This window comes from Pristiophorus japonicus, chromosome 5 (assembly GCF_044704955.1).
Source record: "Pristiophorus japonicus isolate sPriJap1 chromosome 5, sPriJap1.hap1, whole genome shotgun sequence".
NCBI lineage: Eukaryota > Metazoa > Chordata > Chondrichthyes > Pristiophoridae > Pristiophorus > Pristiophorus japonicus.
The window spans coordinates 103,613,540-103,633,710 of NC_091981.1; the positions used below are offsets into that span (position 1 = coordinate 103,613,540).

Consider the following 20,171-nt stretch of genomic DNA (forward strand, 5'->3'; position numbering starts at 1 on the left):
CTATCTGCTCAGCTCTGCTTTCTGCAAGTACAAGAAATATTTCACTTACACTTCGATTAATTGATCACATTTTGTTTATAAAAACTCTACATCTACATCATATAAGGATCGCTTGACCCTGGCTTTCAGCATCATTTTTAGAAAATACTCGTAAAAAGATAAAACTCTTGACAAAATATATACAACCAGCGCAGCTTACAATATATATGCAACACATTAAATTAAAATAGGACACTTATATTATACAGTAGTTTGTTCTTAGTGTAAACACTTTTATAATAGTGCATCTCTGGTTCGTTTAGAGATTGGCAGATTTTGTTTCCAAACAAAATATGTTTCTTTTTGTTTGTTTCCCAGAAAATCATATAGAAATACATGTTTTCCTTCTAACTTAAAACAACTAGCAAATTAAATGATTCCCAGTTTGGGTTTGTTTTCGGAATGTTTCAGCCTGAAGTATTAATGGTTTCTGAGGTAGATGATGATGGGGAGGGAGTCGATGAGGTAGAGCTAGACTTGTCTGAGGTGTCTTCTGTGTTTGCTTCACTCCCAGGTGTGGCCGGAGAAGCTGAGGTAAGACCCTCCTTTTCCCGTTTTTTCTGCTTCATCCGCCGATTCTGGAACCAAATTTTTACCTGGGTTTCGTTGAGCTGGAGGGCAGCAGCAATTTCCACCCGCCTGGCCCGGGTCAAGTACTTGTTGAAGTGGAACTCCTTCTCCAGCTCCGTTAGTTGCTTGGTGGTGAAATTTGTTCTCACCGTATTGGGCTGACCGGCAAAACCATATTCCCCAGCCTTTCCTAAATCAGTAAAAATGATCACAAAACAAGCAGGTAAGTCAGGGAGGATTTAAAAGACAGAATATGAAAACGGCTTGGGATTGCTGGGCTAATTTTACTGCACTGGTAATCAATCATAGCCGTTTCAGTACTTTGGAAATGTCTTGTCAGAAAAGCCTAAAAGGATTACTCTACAACTGTTACATGTCATCAGCTAGTTGATGTTTAAATTATGCTTTAGTTAATGCAGAGAAGGCAGGAAGAAATAAATAGATCACAGATAAAGACAGTGTAGACGAAAGGTGAGGCCATCAGATCAACTTTAACAACATGCAACAGATTAAGATTCAATTTTTTCCTCTAGTCTGATACACTTTATAATCACTTTCCTTACCACAGTTACTAGTATTCCATTTTAACTTACAATATCCCGTCGAAAGGAGTGAACATAGAAAATTCAATTTACCTGTTTTTGGCGGATTCCTCTTCACTTTCATCCAGTCAAAGGTCTGTGCTGGGGGAGGGGTCTCAGCTGATGGGGAGCAGCAGGCTTCCTGGTGACTGCCATGGGCGGGTGACAGAGGGTGACAGCCTGCAGCGAGTGCTAAACTCTGCTGCTCTTGCCCGTAAGGGTGATGGGAATATTGGCCTGGCCCCACCATCCCACCATAGCCATGGTGATGAGGGCTAATAGCTGAGGCAATGTTTCCTGGGTAGACAGCAGGAGCACACTGAGGATAGCTTCCGTTGCCATCCGTCTCTTGATTCAATGAGTAGTGATGACTGTAGCCTGTGTTAAAGCTCTGTGCTGGGTATCCTGTCCCACAGTTGGGGTGGGCACTGTAGGAGATGCCCAGGTTGCTGTGATGTGTGTAGCTAGTCTGGTGATGATGATGATGAGGAGGAGGACCACCTATTTGGATACTTCTGCTCACGATATAGCGGTCATCAGCGTTGCAGTTATTATTACTAACAGCACAAGACTGATAAGTTGTAATTCCTTGATCAGCATGGTAACTTCTGGAAGAGCAGGTCCCAGTTTCTCCGTTAATGATGGGATAGTCTAGGAAGGAGTTCATCCTTGCATTGTCCATCTGTCACTGGGGTAACCAGCATGTAAAGTGACTGTCCAGCAACCTGGATGGACCGTGCCAACTTGCCCACTTCCTCAATGGGGCTGAAAGAAAATGATATCAATATACAGTGAAGTGTCACCACGTGACCCGATCCGTCCAATCGCGGGGTCCCCTGCGAAGTTTGCATGCTCTTGCTGGTGATCGATCACTGTTTTAGTGGCATTTAAATTACAAACGCTCTTCCATCAAGGTTACGCGCATTATTAGCCCACAAATGCATTATACTTCAAAGCATGCCCGGCAGAATGCAGCAGGAATTTATTCAAGATGCACGTACTCTCTTTTGCTTGGGTCTGCAATGGCATTAGTGTTACCACCGATCGCGCATCTATAACGGAGGAATAACTGGTCTTCTTCCGTACAGCAGCCTCTCCGTCAGGTAAGAAAGGCCGCTCGATGAAATACGTAACATCCAGGATCTAAAGAGCTATCGGAAATGTGTTAGTGCTGGCGTCGCTTCACAGTGTAAAAAGAATCAGATGTTCTTCTCTCCAGTCTTAGCTATAGCATTGTGGGTGAGCGGCGTTTCTTTCAATAGGACGGAAAAAGCTATGCAAAGCTGGTCTATTATGTGCCAGACCGCTTCGTGCACTATAATGAAAGAAAATACAGGTAACTGCTGCAGAGTTACATTTCGTTCAGACACAGGATAGGCTGTGCACATTTATTATTAACCTATTATACCCTCAGTGCTAATCCGTGCAACATAATTCTGAGGACGACCCTCAAAGCAAAGGGTGCAATGATTGATTGGATTGAAGAGGTTTTTGATGCAGAGATTTGTATTTAAACTGTGTGTGATATGATGTGCGGTTGTAAAAGGAGGCGCCATGTCTCCACTGTGCAATAATGCCACAAGGAAGCAGGCAACAGCCTATCAAGGTTTGGCCTTTGCCTGTACTCAGCTTTCTAGCTATTGGCATGGAAATGAGCAGGCTCTTCAATCGAACACAGGCTGGTGGGAGCATCGCCTCACGCAAGGGTTACGGGCAGCCAAAGAATCTTTCTATATTGTATTGGCTGCCTGCCTATTTATTCTGGTTGCAGCGGGAATCAGAATATTTTTATATGAATAATAACATCCCTTGGCTGAAGCAAATGTAAGCAAACGTGGCCGATTGGAAGGCGCTGCCGCCCATCTGTCAGCTTCCTGTAGAGCCCTCTCCGAGCAGTCGGGGTGGGTGGTGATTTGAGATCAATCTTTTGCACATTAAGAGTGACGCGGATCAGGGTTACAGACAGTAATTTACTCGGATTAATTAATTATGAGAAACGATGGATAATAGCTCGACTGTAAACAAGCATTGCGAAATGGCGATCACACGTGGACATTCGAGATTATTTCGGTATAGATTTAGGCGTTGAGCACCAGTGCGATCTAAAAACTCATGAATTAAAATAAATGTCCGATTAAGATTTGTGAAATATTTTTGAACGAGTCTTCCAAATAACCCAAATAACCTAACTATAGTAGTCCACGTATCTTTGGACAATGCAGTGGAACACGAGTTGATTGATGTTAATTGAGGCCTGTGTGTGTTTTAATTATTAAACGGACTTCATAAAGTGAGCAAAAATCTGTTTAAAAGAAAATGTCACAGGGAAATATTTTTTCAATATTTACTTATGGGCCATGGAACTTTTATGCACTGTTTGTACAGGTATGATGCTTTTACTCTGTGATCTGTCGATTGAAGTTCAGCAAAACTTCAGTTTAACTCCAATTGAGTAATGGCCTATTTACCTATTATCCTTAAGCAGGCAAAATGAACACGGAAATGAATTGCAATGCACCAAGAAAAACACACGAACCCTTTTTTCGGAGTTTAGCGAAATAATATTTCGGTCGATTCTGTTCGCACTGGTAAATTTTATCGATTTACCTGGAAAATGCATTTTTCGTCTTCTATTAGACGGCAATTAGAAATCCTATTTTCGTGCATTTTTTCTCTTTGCACTTGCTAGTAATTCGGAACAAATGAAAAGCTTTACTGTAGCAAACAAGTCCGCCATCTTTATTTACTAGGTCTCAACATTCAGTGTAGCGGAAACTGACTGCTGAAGAAATCTGCATTGGATCGTTTTCGAAAAAAAACATTTAATGTCTTGTGTACTTTTCATTTTGAATTCTACAAAAAAGGCACTTCACCCCCTCCCGCAGAGGATTTTTTTTCTTGTGGCAGTTTTCCCAACTATCCTGTGAGATGTCCGCACCCCTCGCCCCCGCACCGTAAACGAAGTGTTGACTTTTATTTTAGGGTGATTGCCTTTTCGATTCGCCATTGTGGGCGGCGTGAGAGCCTGTGGTTCAGAGTAACCGGGCGAGCTTCTCGCGTTGTACTTTCGCGGTAAGGACACATCACCGAGTAACATGCCCATTATGTCGTGTAAAGACTTGTTTGATAGCGACAGCTTATTGACAATGTGTCACTATTTGCCCGTGCGGTTTGTTTTTAATAGGCAAATGTATCGCTTTCCTTATGCACTGGATACAACAAGCTGATAAAGAAAGTAATAAAAACGCCTCAACACAAAGTCAGTAACACAGTATGCAGTAAAACGTCCTTCCCTTTATTTCCCTGCTTAATGATTGAACAATTGGAACTCCAGCCCAGCAGTAGCCTCACTGTAAATCCTTACATTGTAAGTTCAAATTTGAAGTGAGTGCCAGCAGCAGCAATAGAAAGCGCTTTACACTTTACAAGAAACAGTGAAAATGAATTACGACTCAACGCCTACTATTTAGAAGCTGACAGGGGTTCCCCAGTCCAGGCAAATACGTAAGATGATTTTTTTGTTATGTGCTGCTGCGATTGATCCATTGGATGACATTCTCATTCATAAAAGGGCTTTGATTTATGAGTTTGGGAAGAATTACATCCAGAGCCAGTCCTGTCACTGCTTACGCAAAAGCCCAACGTGTTTCAGACCGCAACAGCAACATATAATGCACCGCGGCTAATATTGAAAGTTTCTGTTGAATCGAAATAAGTGTTACAAGTTCTTCGGACGAGGGGGCATGGAGGGAGAGGGCTGTTACTGGAGGATTAAAAAAAAAAAGAATGGTTGCCTAAAAATCCTAGTGCACAATGAGGATGCATTCCTACAGCTGTTGTTTTATTTATACAAATACTAATGTAATAACAGGCCAGAATATGCGTTGTGTTTTTATAAAATGTGGGCCAAGATTTCAGATCATGTTTTTGAAGTATTTTTTAAAAAGAATGTTGTTACAAATTAAACATTTGTGCTGAATAGATTTTTTAAGCGCTGCGCCAGCGCTCTCTCAAAGCGCACTCTTTCTTTTCTTAAAATGAAGTTGTGATTCTAATTGAATAAAATCGTTTGTCGATATTAAATTTCTAATGTACGATTTATTAGTAAAATAATAAACTGCGTGGTAATGCGTGAGTTTCTTAAGACCAGTTTTTTAAATAGCAGGATAAACGGCGCTTAACGGAGTAAAACATATGCGAATTTATTTTGCTGATGATGACTGGCAGCAAGCGAGATAAGGAATAGAGGAATCAGCGTTAAAGATTAGTTATGACATCAATAAATAAAGCAGTTTGTTTAATAACAAGCACACATGGACGTGGACACTCCTAAACTTTTTTCCTTCTTTCCTAGATTTTCTGAGTGGTGGCAGATGTGTCGATGGGTGTGAACTTAAGAAGATTTTTCTGCGAAATATTATATATATGGCATTCCTTTTGCTTTTGTTCAGATTATGAATGTGTTAATACTAAAATGTAGCGCCACATATTTTGTATAATTTAATAAACGCAATAATAATAGATTTTCCTAGTGCCTGGCTCTGTGTCACAAACAGTTTCGATCAAAGTTTTCAAACCCAGTTTTATTGTTGTTTCTGTGGAGTCATACAATAAAGAGCCTGAATTGTTTTATTCTTCTTCAATAAATGCTGTTATGAAAAATGTAAAGAACGAGACTGACCAGACTGTTCAATTTTATTAATGAATTTATGTCAAAAAGAAATCAAAGGATATTTATTAAGTGAAAATAGTCCTGAGAGAGAAATGCTTCAGGATAGCTACCTGTAGCGTATAATACTTTGCTCTATCAAATTATTTATGACAATGCACCCTAAAATAATACAAAAGTAAAAGAGGGGAAAGTAAAAATTGGTCGATTTCTATGCAATAATTTTCATGAGGGACCCATGTATTGCTGGATGACGAGTTATGAAAGAAGGGGCATTAGTCCAAAGATAATAGCGAACTTTTGCAATTATAGATGGGCTTCGAAAACATTCAAGTTAATTAAAATGAAAAAATACTGACCATTTGAAAGGGACTGAAGGAAAGAAAACGAATTTAAAAGAAGGCATATTCTGCTCACAGCGACTTTTCAGTTAGTAGTTCAAATGCTGCAAATCGATTGTGGTTAGAGTATCCGTAAAAAAGTCAAAACTGTCAGCAGAAAGATCCACAGGGCTGTCGAGGGACCCTGGTAAACTGGGCGATACTCCATCTGAAAGCTGTAAGCAGGATTCTGTGGAAAACACGCTAAAATCCTGTAAAGAAGGGACATCAAGGGCCTCTGGACTGTCATTGTTCAAGCCAGCTGCACAGTTCTGGGCCATTGTTGACAGGCAGTTTTGAACAGTGGGTGACTGCTGATGAAAATGTTTTAGATTTTTCTCATTGCTGGGTAAAGGCGAAACTGGGAAACTTTGGGCTTCTCCATTGTGTAAATTCTGGGCCTGCTGTTGAGTCAGTGCATTGGTTTGAAAAGTATAGCCTTCCCTGTCCAAGAGAGCGCCTGCAACATTGTTGATGCTTTGCTCAAAGAGTGACTTCTCTTCGTCATCTTCAGTCTGCCCACTGTCCTCCAAACTCTTAAATTTGCCATCTCCGTTTTGGTTTTCTTTGCACTGGGTCTGTCTTTTATGCTTCATACGTCTGTTTTGAAACCACACTTTCACTTGTCTTTCAGTCAAATCAAGCAAAGCTGCAATCTCCACCCGTCTGGGTCGACACAGATACTTGTTGAAGTGAAATTCTTTTTCCAGCTCCAAAAGCTGTGTGTTTGTATAAGCTGTCCTTAACCTCCGCGAGCCCCCGCCTGTATTATCCGGAATTTCATGAGGTTCTACAAATAAATAGAAGTGAATAACAATATTAAAACAGTTTATAGTCACTTGAACCAAAATTACATAAAATATAGACCATCCACTGCAACAAAATGGCCGCCTGAATGCAGTAAACCCATTGTTTCAATGTCTGCGGCTGTGGCGACTGCCACTTGCTAAAATATTAAATATACTGTAAAATATACGTGTACCAAAGCCCAATCTTGCAGCAAAGTTTGCAACAGCTTTTCCACATTTGGTGATCTCTGCATCAGCTGCTTTACCATGAAAGTGCGCTCATCTATCACTCTTCATTACTGTCAAATATCAAAACTCTGGGATGGGGAGAGCACAGAAGGTCATTTTCTGACTAGCTCGGCAAATAAATCATCCTCTATTAAATAAGTCGGCGAAAGTGTTTCGATCTCTTAATTATTAACTAGCAGCAAAAATAAAACTGATTAAACAATTCATGCAAATAAGCGAGGCTAAGTTAAGGCAATAATTAGAAATGAAACGTCTTTGAGCTGACCTTTCTGTGAAAGACAGGATGCTGCGGGTCCAGAAGAAGCAGGCAGGTGATTCTTCTTGGAGTTTTTTTTCTCTTTCATCCAGGGGTATTCCGGAGGTAGAGTCGCGGCTGGTAAAGGGCTTGTGCCATTTGGGCTCTGTTTTGGCCGACTTTGGCGAGGGTGACTGCTGGGATTCAGGCTGGGGATGGTTTGCTCAAAAGGAGGAGGAATCACTGTCGAGTGTGAAAGCGTCGAGTTCTTGATTGATGAACTTTGAAATGTATCACCGACAGGGGGAAAAGATGTCAGGCACTCAGCAAGCGACGGCTGACTATTGATAAAACCAATTTCTCGTTCAAATTCGTAATTCATTGCCGTCTCCACAGAACGTAGGGGGAGAAAGTTAGGTGTTAGTTATTTTTTGGCCCGTTAAAAAAATAATAAATATCGCTGCTGGTTTTTTTCTAATTCACTGATTACAGCCGTATGGGGACCGTGCTACTATTAAACTATTGAATTCATGGAGACAAGGTTGAAATTGGACCGAATTCGCTGTCACATGATTGCGTCTGCCCAATGACAATTTGGGGTTTAATCAAAAGAAGGCACTGTCTATGTGATTGATCCAAAAAGTCGGAGAGGAACGCCTCATTCTGGGCCAGCAGTGTTTTGATTTCCACTTTTTGATCCATCTTCCCATAATAAATGTGTAAAAGATTTTTGTTTTAAATCTCGTGGAAATCAGTTCACTCAGCCTTGCTTGTTTCTTTCTCTCCCCCTCTCTGTCTCCTGCACACTTGCTGGCTTCTCTTTCTCTGTGTGTTACCGACTGTCAGGAAGACGACTTGCACCTCACAAATCATCTTGCACCTAAATCTGACGCCTAGAGTCATTAACAAAGTAATCCATTAATCTTCAAAGTTTTGACACTGGACCCCAGAACCCAGCCACATAAGAAGTTACACAAGGCGAAGCTTCAGCCATTTGCTTCATGTTTTCGTTGGGAGTTCGGTCCCCTATTATCATATTTGTACAGTACCGGATATTCTTTGATTATTGTGCTGTATGGAGGCTAAAATTCAAGCAGGAGGTCGAATGTGGTGGTGATTCTGGATACTACATTACATTATTTTTTATAGTCTTTTATGACCAACGGAAAACGTAAAAGGCATATCACTAAAGGTATTGTATTCTCTTGTGTTTTGTGAAATTTGTAACATCTAAAGATTAACTGCACGTGATAATAGATTACTGCGTTTAACACACACATACATACACACACACAGACACTTACATAAAATATATATATTTATATACATACACACATATATGTATATATATAAATAAAACGAAACGGTTTTAATAAAACGATAACTCGCGTGGCATGGACGAAGAAATAAACTGTACGTTTGCTGTGAAAAACTTAACATTTCAATTTCCTTTTAAAAATTAATACTCCTTCTATTTAAATTATGAAGGGGCGCGGAGCAAAGTCACAATGCACTTATATTCGTTATGGCCATGCAGTATTTAGTAAATATATCGGCACTTAGAAAAATTCTCTTTCGCAAACAAGGTATTGTAAAGTGCTGGAATTTTATTGAAATGGGCAAGGTGGAAATGGTAGTGATTTTCTAGGCCTCTGTTTTGCTTATACCGCAAACAAAGCTGTAAGGAAGTATGTGCGCTATCAATCTTGTTCGGCAAAAGGTCTGACAGCTTCTGGCCCCCAAGAACACATTTGAAGCTTCTCTCTATAATGTCGAATACCATCAGTAAGAGAGTGGGAACCCTGGTTGGTACTTTAAATAGTTACAGAATATATTTTATTTATCATCAACGCGACTGAAATATAACGCAGCAAAAGGTGAGTTCATAGAAAATATATAACTATTTAATCATTTATACTAGCTTTCCCTCTTTTAAGTTTGAACTGTAGGTTTTGGTGCTAAGCTACAAATGGAATGACCTTTTTTCAATTAAATGGGGCTTTGTATGTGAAATGTGTGTAGGTGTTGGCGTTCTGCAGATTTTCACAACCTCACTGTTGCAAGGGCATGTGGGCGAAAGCAAAGCGCATTTGATTCAGTTTGTTAGCAATACAAAATGGAATGAAACAGAAAATAATTTTACGATGTAAAAATGTTGATTTTTTTTAGTACATATGCTACTTGGCAAATTTAGGAAAAAGGCACATATCCCACAGAGAATGCTTCAGTTTTGCAACCCATACGGCTTGAAGAACTCCTGTTCTGTGTGTTTATATAAATAAGTAAGCGGCAGTTAGATTATCACTATTTTGTGAGTAAATCATGATTGTGTTCTGGGAGTAATTATGTGGCTTGATATTGTTTTTGAGAACAGACATTTAAGCGGATTCAAAACTGGAAACGTCATTCTAAAATGAGTTAAGGGAAGTAATAAATATTGAGTAAAATATCACACTTCTATGGGATATTTCGTTGTAACATAATATTTGGAAACCAAGTAAATTTGTCAAATAATGTTTTAATATTTAATTATGCAATTTTACAGCAATCTTTTGGATCGCGTCTAAATCCAGACTTTTTAAAGCGTGCTCTCGTTAAAAAGGTTCATTTGCATGTATTGCACAGAGAAAAAGTTGACCCTGCTTATAAGAGCTCACAAAACAATTTAATTCAATCTGAATTTACGAAACTTGTGTTTTATAGTAGTTTGTTGATGTAATGTAGACCATGTTATGCTGAGGTAAAATCCTTCAGTTCGTCAATATGCGCTTTAATTTTATCACATTTAAAACATTGCTAGCTGAGTAAAGAAAGTCTCCTATGTATTTTGGATAGGAAGATAAATTAGACAGCATGTCCTTTGGGAAGCTCTGACAGCGAGTATGCCGACAACATGGCGTCTCCTTTCTCGGCGCTCAGGCTCTGCCACATGGAAATTAATTTCCATTTTTTTTAATTGAGTACCAAGTGTAAGTGTTCTTCTTCGACCCGTTGTTCCACAATTTAAGAAACCTATAGTCACAACTTGCAGAGCAGTAATGGGTTTTCTAAAACTACATATATATATATATATATATATTTCTATGTGTATAGTTGATCTTTATGTAATACATTAATTGATGTCCATGCCACCTAATCTCAAAATATTATTTTTGAAATCAATCTGCAAATGATTGTAAAATGGAATGGTACACTATCACTATATTTTCACTTTTGAGTTTTATTTGTTGGCCCGAGAAATGCGCACTGTATTGAAAATGATTTGGTCATAGGAATTAAAAGGAATCTTTGGACATGTTGAATTGCAGAATATTTTATACATCATATTCTGTAGTTTTAACAGAACAGCTTACTGGTGAAAGAGCAAATGTCGAGTACATTCTACCTGAAATTAATAGCACATTTTAAAATAAGTAAGGGACATGCTGCATTTTTTAGTAGGGGACATGCCAGCAATTTTTTTATAAGGTTCTTTCGTATCTTATTTGAAATGGTCGGATGTTGAGCGGTGCGCATTAAAATACCGGAATCTACACAGACATGACTGATGTCTGATGTTTTATTATAGAAAATGCACCTCAAATTGTCTTTATTTTATAAAATCGTGACATATCTGGAATTTATATATTCAACGGCTAGAGTTTAAAAATATTTTTCAGTAGTGTTCTTAAATCAGATATGAATTGAAAATTAATAATACCAAACCCGTCTGAATCCTGACGTTTTATATTTTTCTTTCCCTCTCTCTGCATATACAGGATACTTTGGAAAACGGACCAGGCGGCAATAGCAATATTTCTCTTGGCTGGTGAAATATTTTTTATCCAATGCAATATCTGTACCTTTTACATGTACCATATATGTATCTTGATCAAACAAACCATTATTAATAATTAAATAAAATGAAGCCAGTAATGCCTCCTTGTAGATCTTTTCATTTCTTGCGTGGGGGAGAAAATGAGTCCTTTTCTTTTTCGGCCTCAATAAATGGAGCATTGGAGACAGATGCAAGCCACATGATAATGGATGGTGTTACAGTGTGGGGGTTGAAGCACTTGGTTGTAGCCACACAACACAAAGGAAGTCTGACTAGAGAGCTGTGTGCTTGTTGTATATTGCTGAACCAGTTTACATTTTCGCTAATATTTAAGAAGAAAAATGCAGTATATGTTTCAGGGGAGTTAACACTACAAGCAACACATTATTGCTGACAAAAAAATTTATTCGTCAGAACTAGCTGTTCAACGGATATCTTATTTGCAGCATGGAATGCATACCTAAAACAAAATTGTAGCAATTTTGTGTTCCATTTTAAGAATACTACAGTTACAGACTAAGTCCTTTGTCTTGGCGTTATTCCCACAATTGACCGAATTGTGTTTTTCATGAATACATTACTAACAGAAAACTACTTTTCTGTGTATTTTACAGGAATTAAAAAAAAACATATATTTACCATGACTTAAAACACAAGGCTGAACAGAACCAAGTAAATAGTCAATGTACAGTTCTCTTTATAAATATGCGTCGATGGGGATAAATAATATTTTAAACACTTAGAATATTCTCCTTTGCAAGAACAAATAAATAAATTTGAATGTTCACCAGCATACACACATACTGAAAGATGGACAAGAACTCTTATTTTCCCAGGGAAACCCTGTACAAGCGCTTTGATCTTGTTTTACCATTCAATGTAAAGAAGTGCAATATAAACCATTTTACTGTTCCTCGCAAGGAAAAATAAAGCACGAACAAATTCACGTTAAGTAATTTTTAGAAAATTTGTTCATATACCCTGTTCCATAAGAGTAGAAGATTATATATGCAAAGTTCTGTAAGCCTTAGTACTTCACTTCTACTACTGAATGCTAAGGCTGGAGTCCATGAAAAGAACAACCACTAATCAGAGACAGAGCAATGCAAGCAAGGATTGGTTGTCAATAGATACAACATTACATGTAAACTATAAAGGTTGATACTAAATCAAAAAAGGGGAGGGGAAAAGAGGGAGTGTAATCATAGATAACATGACATAAAAGCATGAGAAAGTGATAGTCCACCAGGAGCTAACTGGTCCATTACAGATGGGTCAGTTTAGGTGCTTCCTGAATTCTTCCCTGAGACGGATGGTGCGAAGAAAGGTCTGTGTATGTGGGATGTGGGTCGCAAGGTCCATGGTGATGGTTGCTGGTCATTGGCCCTGCACCATTGTAGTCCATGTTTCCAGAGGGAGGATGACCGAGGTGGGTTAGGCTGAAAAGGGAAGGCCCAGAGCTCGGCATGGATTCCACAAAGTTTCCTCCAACATAAACTGGGCTGCCTTGTAAATGAGGAGTCCCATAGCCGCCGTTGCCTTGAAGAGGGTGCGTGTCATATTCAGGCGTCACAGCTGCCGTCCCAGCATACCTCTTCTGTGGAGGCGGGCAACTGTTGATGGGCCCGGGATAAGACGTAGGAATAGCATAAGCATTTTGATGAGGTTTGCTAAAGGATGTAGGCGAGTGGGGGTCGTATGGAGCACTGGTTGCCAAGGAATGCATCGAGTTTGCATATCCTCCTGCAGCTGATGGTGGGATGGGGCTTCTGCAGGGCGACTGTCCTCCAGAGGAAGTTAGCATGCCTTTCGCTTTCTGATCCTTTTTGTATTTCATTCTACGATTCTGGAACCAGATTTTAATCTGTCTTTCAGTGAGGTTTAACAGGTTGGCCATTTCGACCCTCCGTGGCCTACAAAGGTAGCGATTAAAGTGAAACTCCTTCTCCAGTTCCACCAGCTGGGCACTGGTGTATGCTGTGCGTGCCCTCTTGGAGGCTGGACCTGGAGGACTTTTTTCACCAGCAGAACTTTCAACTGTAAATAATGAAAACAATGATGAAATCTATTTATAGGCAATATAGGTGTTGAAAATACAACATATCTATATATATACATATATAATTATCTCTGTGACATATTCTAATATATTCTCAAGAAGTTATGTTGACATATTAGACCCCATTACTAAAACCTTAATGGCTCATTCTCCACCTTCGAAAAATAATACACAATCTTTACTTCTTTACTAGATTATATTATACTTAGTTATAGAGGTATAACCATACATAAACCATCGTCGACTATCTCATTATTTAATATTAAAATCTGATACTGTAAAATTTGATAAAGCTAGGTAGTCTTTTATTAAAATGCACCATTGGAAATAAATCTGAAACTACACTTTAAATTACTGTTTAAAAGTTATTGCGCCTTATTTTTATAAGAATTTTTCCAATCAAAAGATTGCGTTTTGAACTGGTAATGCCAAAATGATGCGCAAATTTGACCCATGATGTAATCAGTAGAACAGCCTTTAAAAAAACACGATGCATGCCCATAACATTGAATTGCCTAGAGATAGGCATATCTGATCATAATGTTTGGGTATTACTTAAAAATTTAAACCTATTTCTTGCTACCTGAGCCACTTTACGTGTGAAAAACAAACAAACAACTTTGCAGTGCCTTTCCCCATTCCAACAATTACACTTGTTTACGTCACAATGGTAACAAACATGATGAGAAAGATCGTTTTCCAGCTATTGGATGATAGCTAAGAAAAACATTTGGCTAAAGATATTTTATTACACATTAATTACAAGGAACCATCATTCAAATCCACTCATCGTGATTTTGAGTTGTTACCATCTTGTCTTATGGTTTATAGAAAATTGATCAGAAATCTTTATAAACATAGCTCTCTCTTTCTCTGTCAATACAAGTATAGGTGTGTGTATTTGCAGTTGCAGCCACAGATAATATCTAATTATTATCAAATCATTATAACTAGTGCAAGCAATTCAGGTGTCTGCAAATCTGGTTATCACTAGTTAATATTTTAGTTTTATAAATTAGAATTGTGTGCATGTATATATTTCCATATTTGCACATGTACAGTAGACGGTGCAAGTCCAACCATATATACACTGTTCATTGAGACTAAAACCATCCATAGGTAGGAGATAGGCACATTACTGAAGATTTATATGCATATGTTATATAAATATATATTATATCTTATTATTTAGAAATAGCTGGTATAATTTAGGTAAATGTAGATTTAGAGTAGAGGATGTGTGTGAGAGAAAGGGGTGGGAGAGAGAGGGAGAGAGAGAGGGGGAGAGGGAGAGAGGGATGGGCGATGGAGAAAGGGGAGAGGGAGAGAGGGAGAGAGATTGGAGATGGTGAGAGAGGGAGAGAAAGGGGAATGAAGGGAAGAGAAGGAGAGGGGGAGAGGCACTCTCAACTGTTTCCAGATAATATATATTTAAAGCATCTAACCTATATTTAGGAAATATAAGTGCTTATGTTTATAGACTTTTTGCCTAATCACTGTTTGATAATGACCTCTACATTATTTTTAGGGCAGGATTCCACAACTATTGAAATTATTCAGTTGTTCCTATATTCTACAGATGAGGGCGATCACTATGCAGTTCCAATAGCTCCATTAGCAACTTTACCCACTGTAGCAATGACATATCGATTGATAATCAAAAGGTAAGAGAGGACGCCAAGTACCTGAACTGGAACTGCTGTTTTTTTGCTTGGCGTTTTGGCGCGACTCTTTCATCCAGGGGAATATTTGTTTACTAATGGTGGTTTGTGAGGTAAGAGTGGGGTTTTTGCTTGTGCTGGACTGGGTCGAGTTGCTGCTGGTATTTTGGGGCGGTGAGACAGACGGAGGTGGTGGAGGTGGTGGCTGCTTCTGTTGCTGTTGCTCTGCAATAACTGGGTGGTGGCTCGGTTGGCTGGCACTGGTTCGCATGCAACTTTCATTGATATCGTTGGGTTTGTGATGGGAGACACTGCTAGCAGGTGACTGCAGAGAGCAGGCGGGTCGATGATAGTCGCTTTCCACGTGGGACGAAGGCGGATATTGCTGCTGACTGGCATTATAGTTAAAACCATTTGCTCCTTGGTATGTGTAACCACCGAAAATTGCAGAGCTGTCGTAGTATGTCGCTTTTTGCATCTCGTTGTTTCCCAATATTTATTTCGCAAACTGACAGGGTCTTGACACCCTTATAGAATAACATTGGCACCCTGTGTCACGTGACTCTCTTCTTCCAATGGCCTCTTCGGGTTGATCTGGGGTTACAAGAAACAAAACCATAATGGCGAAATGGTACAAATCCATCTTACTCTCAATAGCAACTGACATGAAAAGCCATAAAAAAAAGTGTGCAGCAATATTTGGTCACACAGCTTAGCCCTGGGCAATCTGAGTATAACAGCAGTTTAAAACTGATTCTCAGCGGTAAATGCTCAGTGCGGCTGAGCAGCAAACGATCGCTAGCTGCAGATTCCAGCTTTTTATTTTATTTTGTCTCATCGGGGAAATACAGTACTACATAAGGGTTCACGTGAGACATGGATTTCGGTAGGTTAAACTAGAGGCAGCCTTCTTCTTGGGTAGTTGAAAAGAAGAACCACTCTATGTATATATATTAAAAAATTCAAACCAATGGTTACGGAATGTATTAGTTTTGCGATCTCTGTACATCTCTATAAAACGGACTCAATTGTAAATATGTGATTCGTTAGTTGCATCTCAAGCAGATCTAATGAGATGAAATTCAAATGTTGCAATCACTGGGACAAGTAAATGATTCGTTAAAAGTGAAACCGAATGAAACCAGCTTTAGCAGCTAAAACTTTCTGCGAAGAAAAAAAAAATATATGTAAACTCTAATTTATATATGGGTTTATTTTATTGTTATATTCAAATAATAACTAGCAGATTAATTGCGGCACCGTATGAAAACGCTACAATTTAAATATCAGTTAAAAATATTGGCAGCTTTTGCCGCTGTTTAGTAGTGTTAGCTCGTATTTGTACATTCCTCTCGTGTAATAGGCATTGGTATTATAATAAAGACATTTCTTTGGAAAATAATTTTAAAATTCTGTTCTCGCCATTCTCAAACCCGGGACTTGGAACAAACATTCAGTATGTGCCCTAAGTGGACATTAAGTGCTCTGTGTTTGATATCATTGCATTTAAACTAGTGTTTGTTTTGGCTCCCCAGATTTATCCAGACTGGCGGGTAGAAAAGTCTTGCTTTTTGTTGGTTCCACTTTTAACAGGTCACCATTTGGTCTGGCGGAAATTTCCAAGGGTTCCTTTTACTGTTTGAATTCTACCTGCTAAAGGCATGATGGATCGGAAAACACCAGGAACCTGAAAAACTGGCGTTCTTCTTCATGACCACGGTGTGAACTTTTCTTCCAACCAAACGATAATAGGCTCTGTCTCTGAAACTGCTCGTAATTTGATGTATGGGGGTCACTGGGCCGGGGGAAGAGTTGGGAGCCCAGCCCACATAAAGCGCCTGCATCAGGAGAAACCGGCAGTAAACATAGCACTAATCTATTCAAGTGTTTCAGTTAATTATCATCTTCTTAAAAATTCAATAATCCTTATATCTTAGTTAAAGAATAATTTTAAATTGCATCTCTCATGAAATAAAAATCAATTGAAACGACAGCATAGAACTGTTTTCGCATCAGATATACAAAGATCATTTTTGGGCCTGCAGATCTTTGTTAATTCTACAAAAAAAATTCGGATATTTTCTCACAAATGCGCATTTTCAGTAGTTTAAGGTATCTATAAATCGGTTATTATGAAGAGATGTAGAGTTTTGCATTTTGAATAAGAAAAACAGCCTAGTCAAGCAAATCATTGTTTGCTAGGCCTTTCTTTGCCCCAGTCACACTAATACAAAGGAAAATACACTTTTAAAGCGAGCCCATTCATTTTGTAGAACTGCTAAGAAAATAGTTCAAGCTCCTGGTAAACACTACTCATTTTAAACCTGATTGTTTCAAAATGTTTTCTACGGGTTTTGCACAATTTTGTAGACCGGCCAAATGGACCTCATTGTCCTTTCCCAATCTTGTACATTCCTAGTTTTCTGTAAAACATACTTCGCAACAGCCCATTGAATATGAGCTGAACTTGGAGCTGTCTTCAAGGCTGCTATAATTTTTTTTAGAGCTGTACGCGAAAGCAAAGCTGCCAAGGTCAGTAAGGGAGGATAGAGTTGTGCTAAGTACAGGTTTTAAATGACATTTTTGTGCGTTTCTGAAACTGGACGCTGCAAGCAACAAAAAATGCTTTTGAGATATCATTGTAAGGTCCTGCCCTTAGAATGTGTCATCTGCCATTGTTGTTATTCGCAGCACTTAATGTACCCGGAGCATTTTCGAAAGCTGAAATCATTAAATAATGAGTGATGCACAGAAAACTGTTCAGTGCTGCGCCTGAAACCACAGGCCCTTGGATAAGTTTAAGGAGCTGGTTGCCACCATAGGCGACAGTAACATAAAAGTTATTGAATTATTGGGTTTGACTGCTGAGGAGTTGTCAATAATTTGCATTGTTTCGAGTTATTCTTGCTATATTATCAAAACTCGTTCCCAAGCATGTAGAAATAAACTCTTAGGAAAAAGCTGTTTTACTCCTTCCATTATGAAAAATAATTATTGGAAATCCTTGAACATCGGAGCTCACAAATCAAAATCTTCATTTGGTTTCTCAGACCTGCGTGCTGTCCGCCATTTTTTTTCAACAACAAATACAACCTCACTCACCTGTGTAAACGCTCTGCGTCTAATTCTACGCCATTACACTCAGTAACCTTCTGTCTTTTGTAAACCAATTTCTTCAATGTTCCTAATTTTAAAAAAAATAAACCTTGGAGTGCCATTCTTTCTCATTCTGTTTATATGTTTTAGTACAAAAGTGGTTTGTGACTGGAAACTGATACATTGTACAGATAATACAAAAGCTGTTTTATTCTTACAAAAATATTTTACATTGCCAATTGGACAACACAGCAGAAGTAAAACTTTATCTATTGGAGTGAAATATGGACTCATGACTAACAAACTTTTCTCCACATTAGATATGTTAAATTAATGGAATCTTTTTCCAGCTAATGATACAGATAAGCACGGGCATGAATGCATGTTTACAAATAAATTGCCACCATAAACAGCCTTCCGCGTTCCCTATAAACGTAAGAAAGGTAGAAAAAGAAAGAAATGGAACCCAGATTCCACCAAGAGCAACAGTAAATGTTTCTTAATTCATGTGTATAAATGTGCCTCAGGCGGCATGGTAGGCAATAATAAATTCATAAAACTTGGAAAAGGAAAAGGAAAATATCTCAAAGAACCCGAACAACGGCGAAGGAGAAACAGAAAATAAAAATAAAAGACTTGAATTCGAAGCCTACGGGTATCAGTCACGATGTGAAAGGAAGCTATAGCATGTGAACTCTTCCTGAACCGAGATTTAAGTCATATGGTCATAAATCACTGGGACATAAACTCCGCCATTCACGAGTGATAGCCTATTTGTGTCCAGCTTACCTTAGCCTCTGACGATAGACGCAGACCACGGCACAATATTTTCAGATTCACCGGGGAAATCGATAGCAGGAGTTTCAAAACTTCCAAATTAAGTGGAATGAAGGCAAACAGTTACTCTTATGCGCTGAAATTTACTCGTTGGCGACAACGGCAAATGGGGAAAGGAAAATGGTAGTGCTGCAAAGAACTGGAGAGAAGGCTCTAGCTTTTGGATGGACAGCTCTTGTGATTATGGTAGCGCGCCCTGGTCAGGGAGATAAGACTACTATCAGCTTTCCTGGCTGCTCTTATCTAATACCAAAGAAATGGGGTATGTTTCTTATGAATATTGAATGCTAAAAGCGCGGATTTTAAGATTGCTGTCTGGGAGTACTGAACAGACAGACTGGGTAAACTCCCCCGAAACATAGCGTCACAAGTGAAAAATTATGCAAATTAACCAACGCGGAGGACACGAGCGCCTGGGTTTGGCAATCATTGAATCTCTGCAATCATAACTTGAATCGAACTCAGCCCATTTCAATCAACTCACGTTTTAATAATAATTGTATTAAGATAATAATAAAAGTATACATTCTTTAAATATGCTTTTAATCTTCCGCGTTAAAAGTATTGCCTTAACTTTTATTAACTCCTTGTTGCAAAGAAAGGCCTTTGTTTGAAGTACAGCATGAGAATAGTTCGGAGAAAATATGACACAAGGGTGAAAGTACACCCGGTTTCAAACAGGTTCAATTGGTTCTAAAGCAGAGTCAATTTCTTAGTATTCAGAAAATTAAAGGTGTTAAAGATGTTGAAGTAAAAGTGTTTCAGGCACAGGAGTGAAAAGTTACACTTCAGAAGAAAAACCGAGGCTGAAAGGCGAGGAGTGAAAGAGTATATGAGCTATAGCCACCCCTTATGCATGCCAATGCTTCTGTCGTTTATAGCTACGTAAGATTTATGACTTCATGCACTCAGGCTGTAAACAGAGCACTAAAGAGAAAACACTTGCTCCTATCGCTTATTGCGATGCAACTACATGAAAGGGGAAGCCAAGCAGCGTAGGAGGGAAGATAGGGGCAAAAATTCACTCGTATGCAACTTTTCAAGTAAGCCGCTCAATGTTCTATGTGTAGTGAAGTACTTTGTCAATGATCAGCCCTTACACTTTTCTTAAAGTGCTTACACCAACTTTTTCTCTTTCTCTTGAGGTCGTAGGAAGGTGGCAAAAAAAGTAACGCCAACGGGTGCTGGAT

The 20,171-nt window shown here is 38.8% G+C and overlaps 3 protein-coding genes across 4 annotated transcripts; all 3 read right to left on the reverse strand.

The window, feature by feature from the left end:
• Positions 1-446: 446 nt before the first annotated feature.
• On the reverse strand, positions 447-1,904 carry hoxa1a (homeobox A1a). The gene is made up of 2 exons (XM_070879913.1): positions 1,245-1,904; positions 447-799 (listed from the first exon to the last, which is right to left on the reverse strand). Exons 1-2 carry the CDS (start codon positions 1,870-1,872, stop codon positions 447-449), a joined length of 981 nt encoding a protein of 326 aa, XP_070736014.1. The 5' UTR covers positions 1,873-1,904.
• A 4,385-nt stretch (positions 1,905-6,289) lies between these two features.
• On the reverse strand, positions 6,290-7,893 carry hoxa2b (homeobox A2b). The gene is made up of 2 exons (XM_070879914.1): positions 7,542-7,893; positions 6,290-7,029 (listed from the first exon to the last, which is right to left on the reverse strand). The coding sequence occupies exons 1-2, from the start codon at positions 7,891-7,893 to the stop codon at positions 6,290-6,292; spliced, it is 1,092 nt and encodes a 363-aa protein (XP_070736015.1).
• Positions 7,894-12,516: 4,623 nt separating this feature from the next.
• On the reverse strand, positions 12,517-15,605 carry LOC139263864 (homeobox protein Hox-A3). 2 transcript variants are annotated; one of them, XM_070879921.1, is made up of 3 exons: positions 15,310-15,605; positions 15,073-15,273; positions 12,517-13,365 (listed from the first exon to the last, which is right to left on the reverse strand). In XM_070879921.1, the coding sequence occupies exons 1-3, from the start codon at positions 15,524-15,526 to the stop codon at positions 12,593-12,595; spliced, it is 1,191 nt and encodes a 396-aa protein (XP_070736022.1). In that variant the 5' UTR covers positions 15,527-15,605; the 3' UTR covers positions 12,517-12,592. The 2 variants fall into 2 exon arrangements, with proteins under 2 accessions (XP_070736022.1, XP_070736021.1); XM_070879920.1 differs by having other exon boundaries at positions 15,073-15,605.
• Between the last annotated feature and the right edge of the window lie 4,566 nt (positions 15,606-20,171).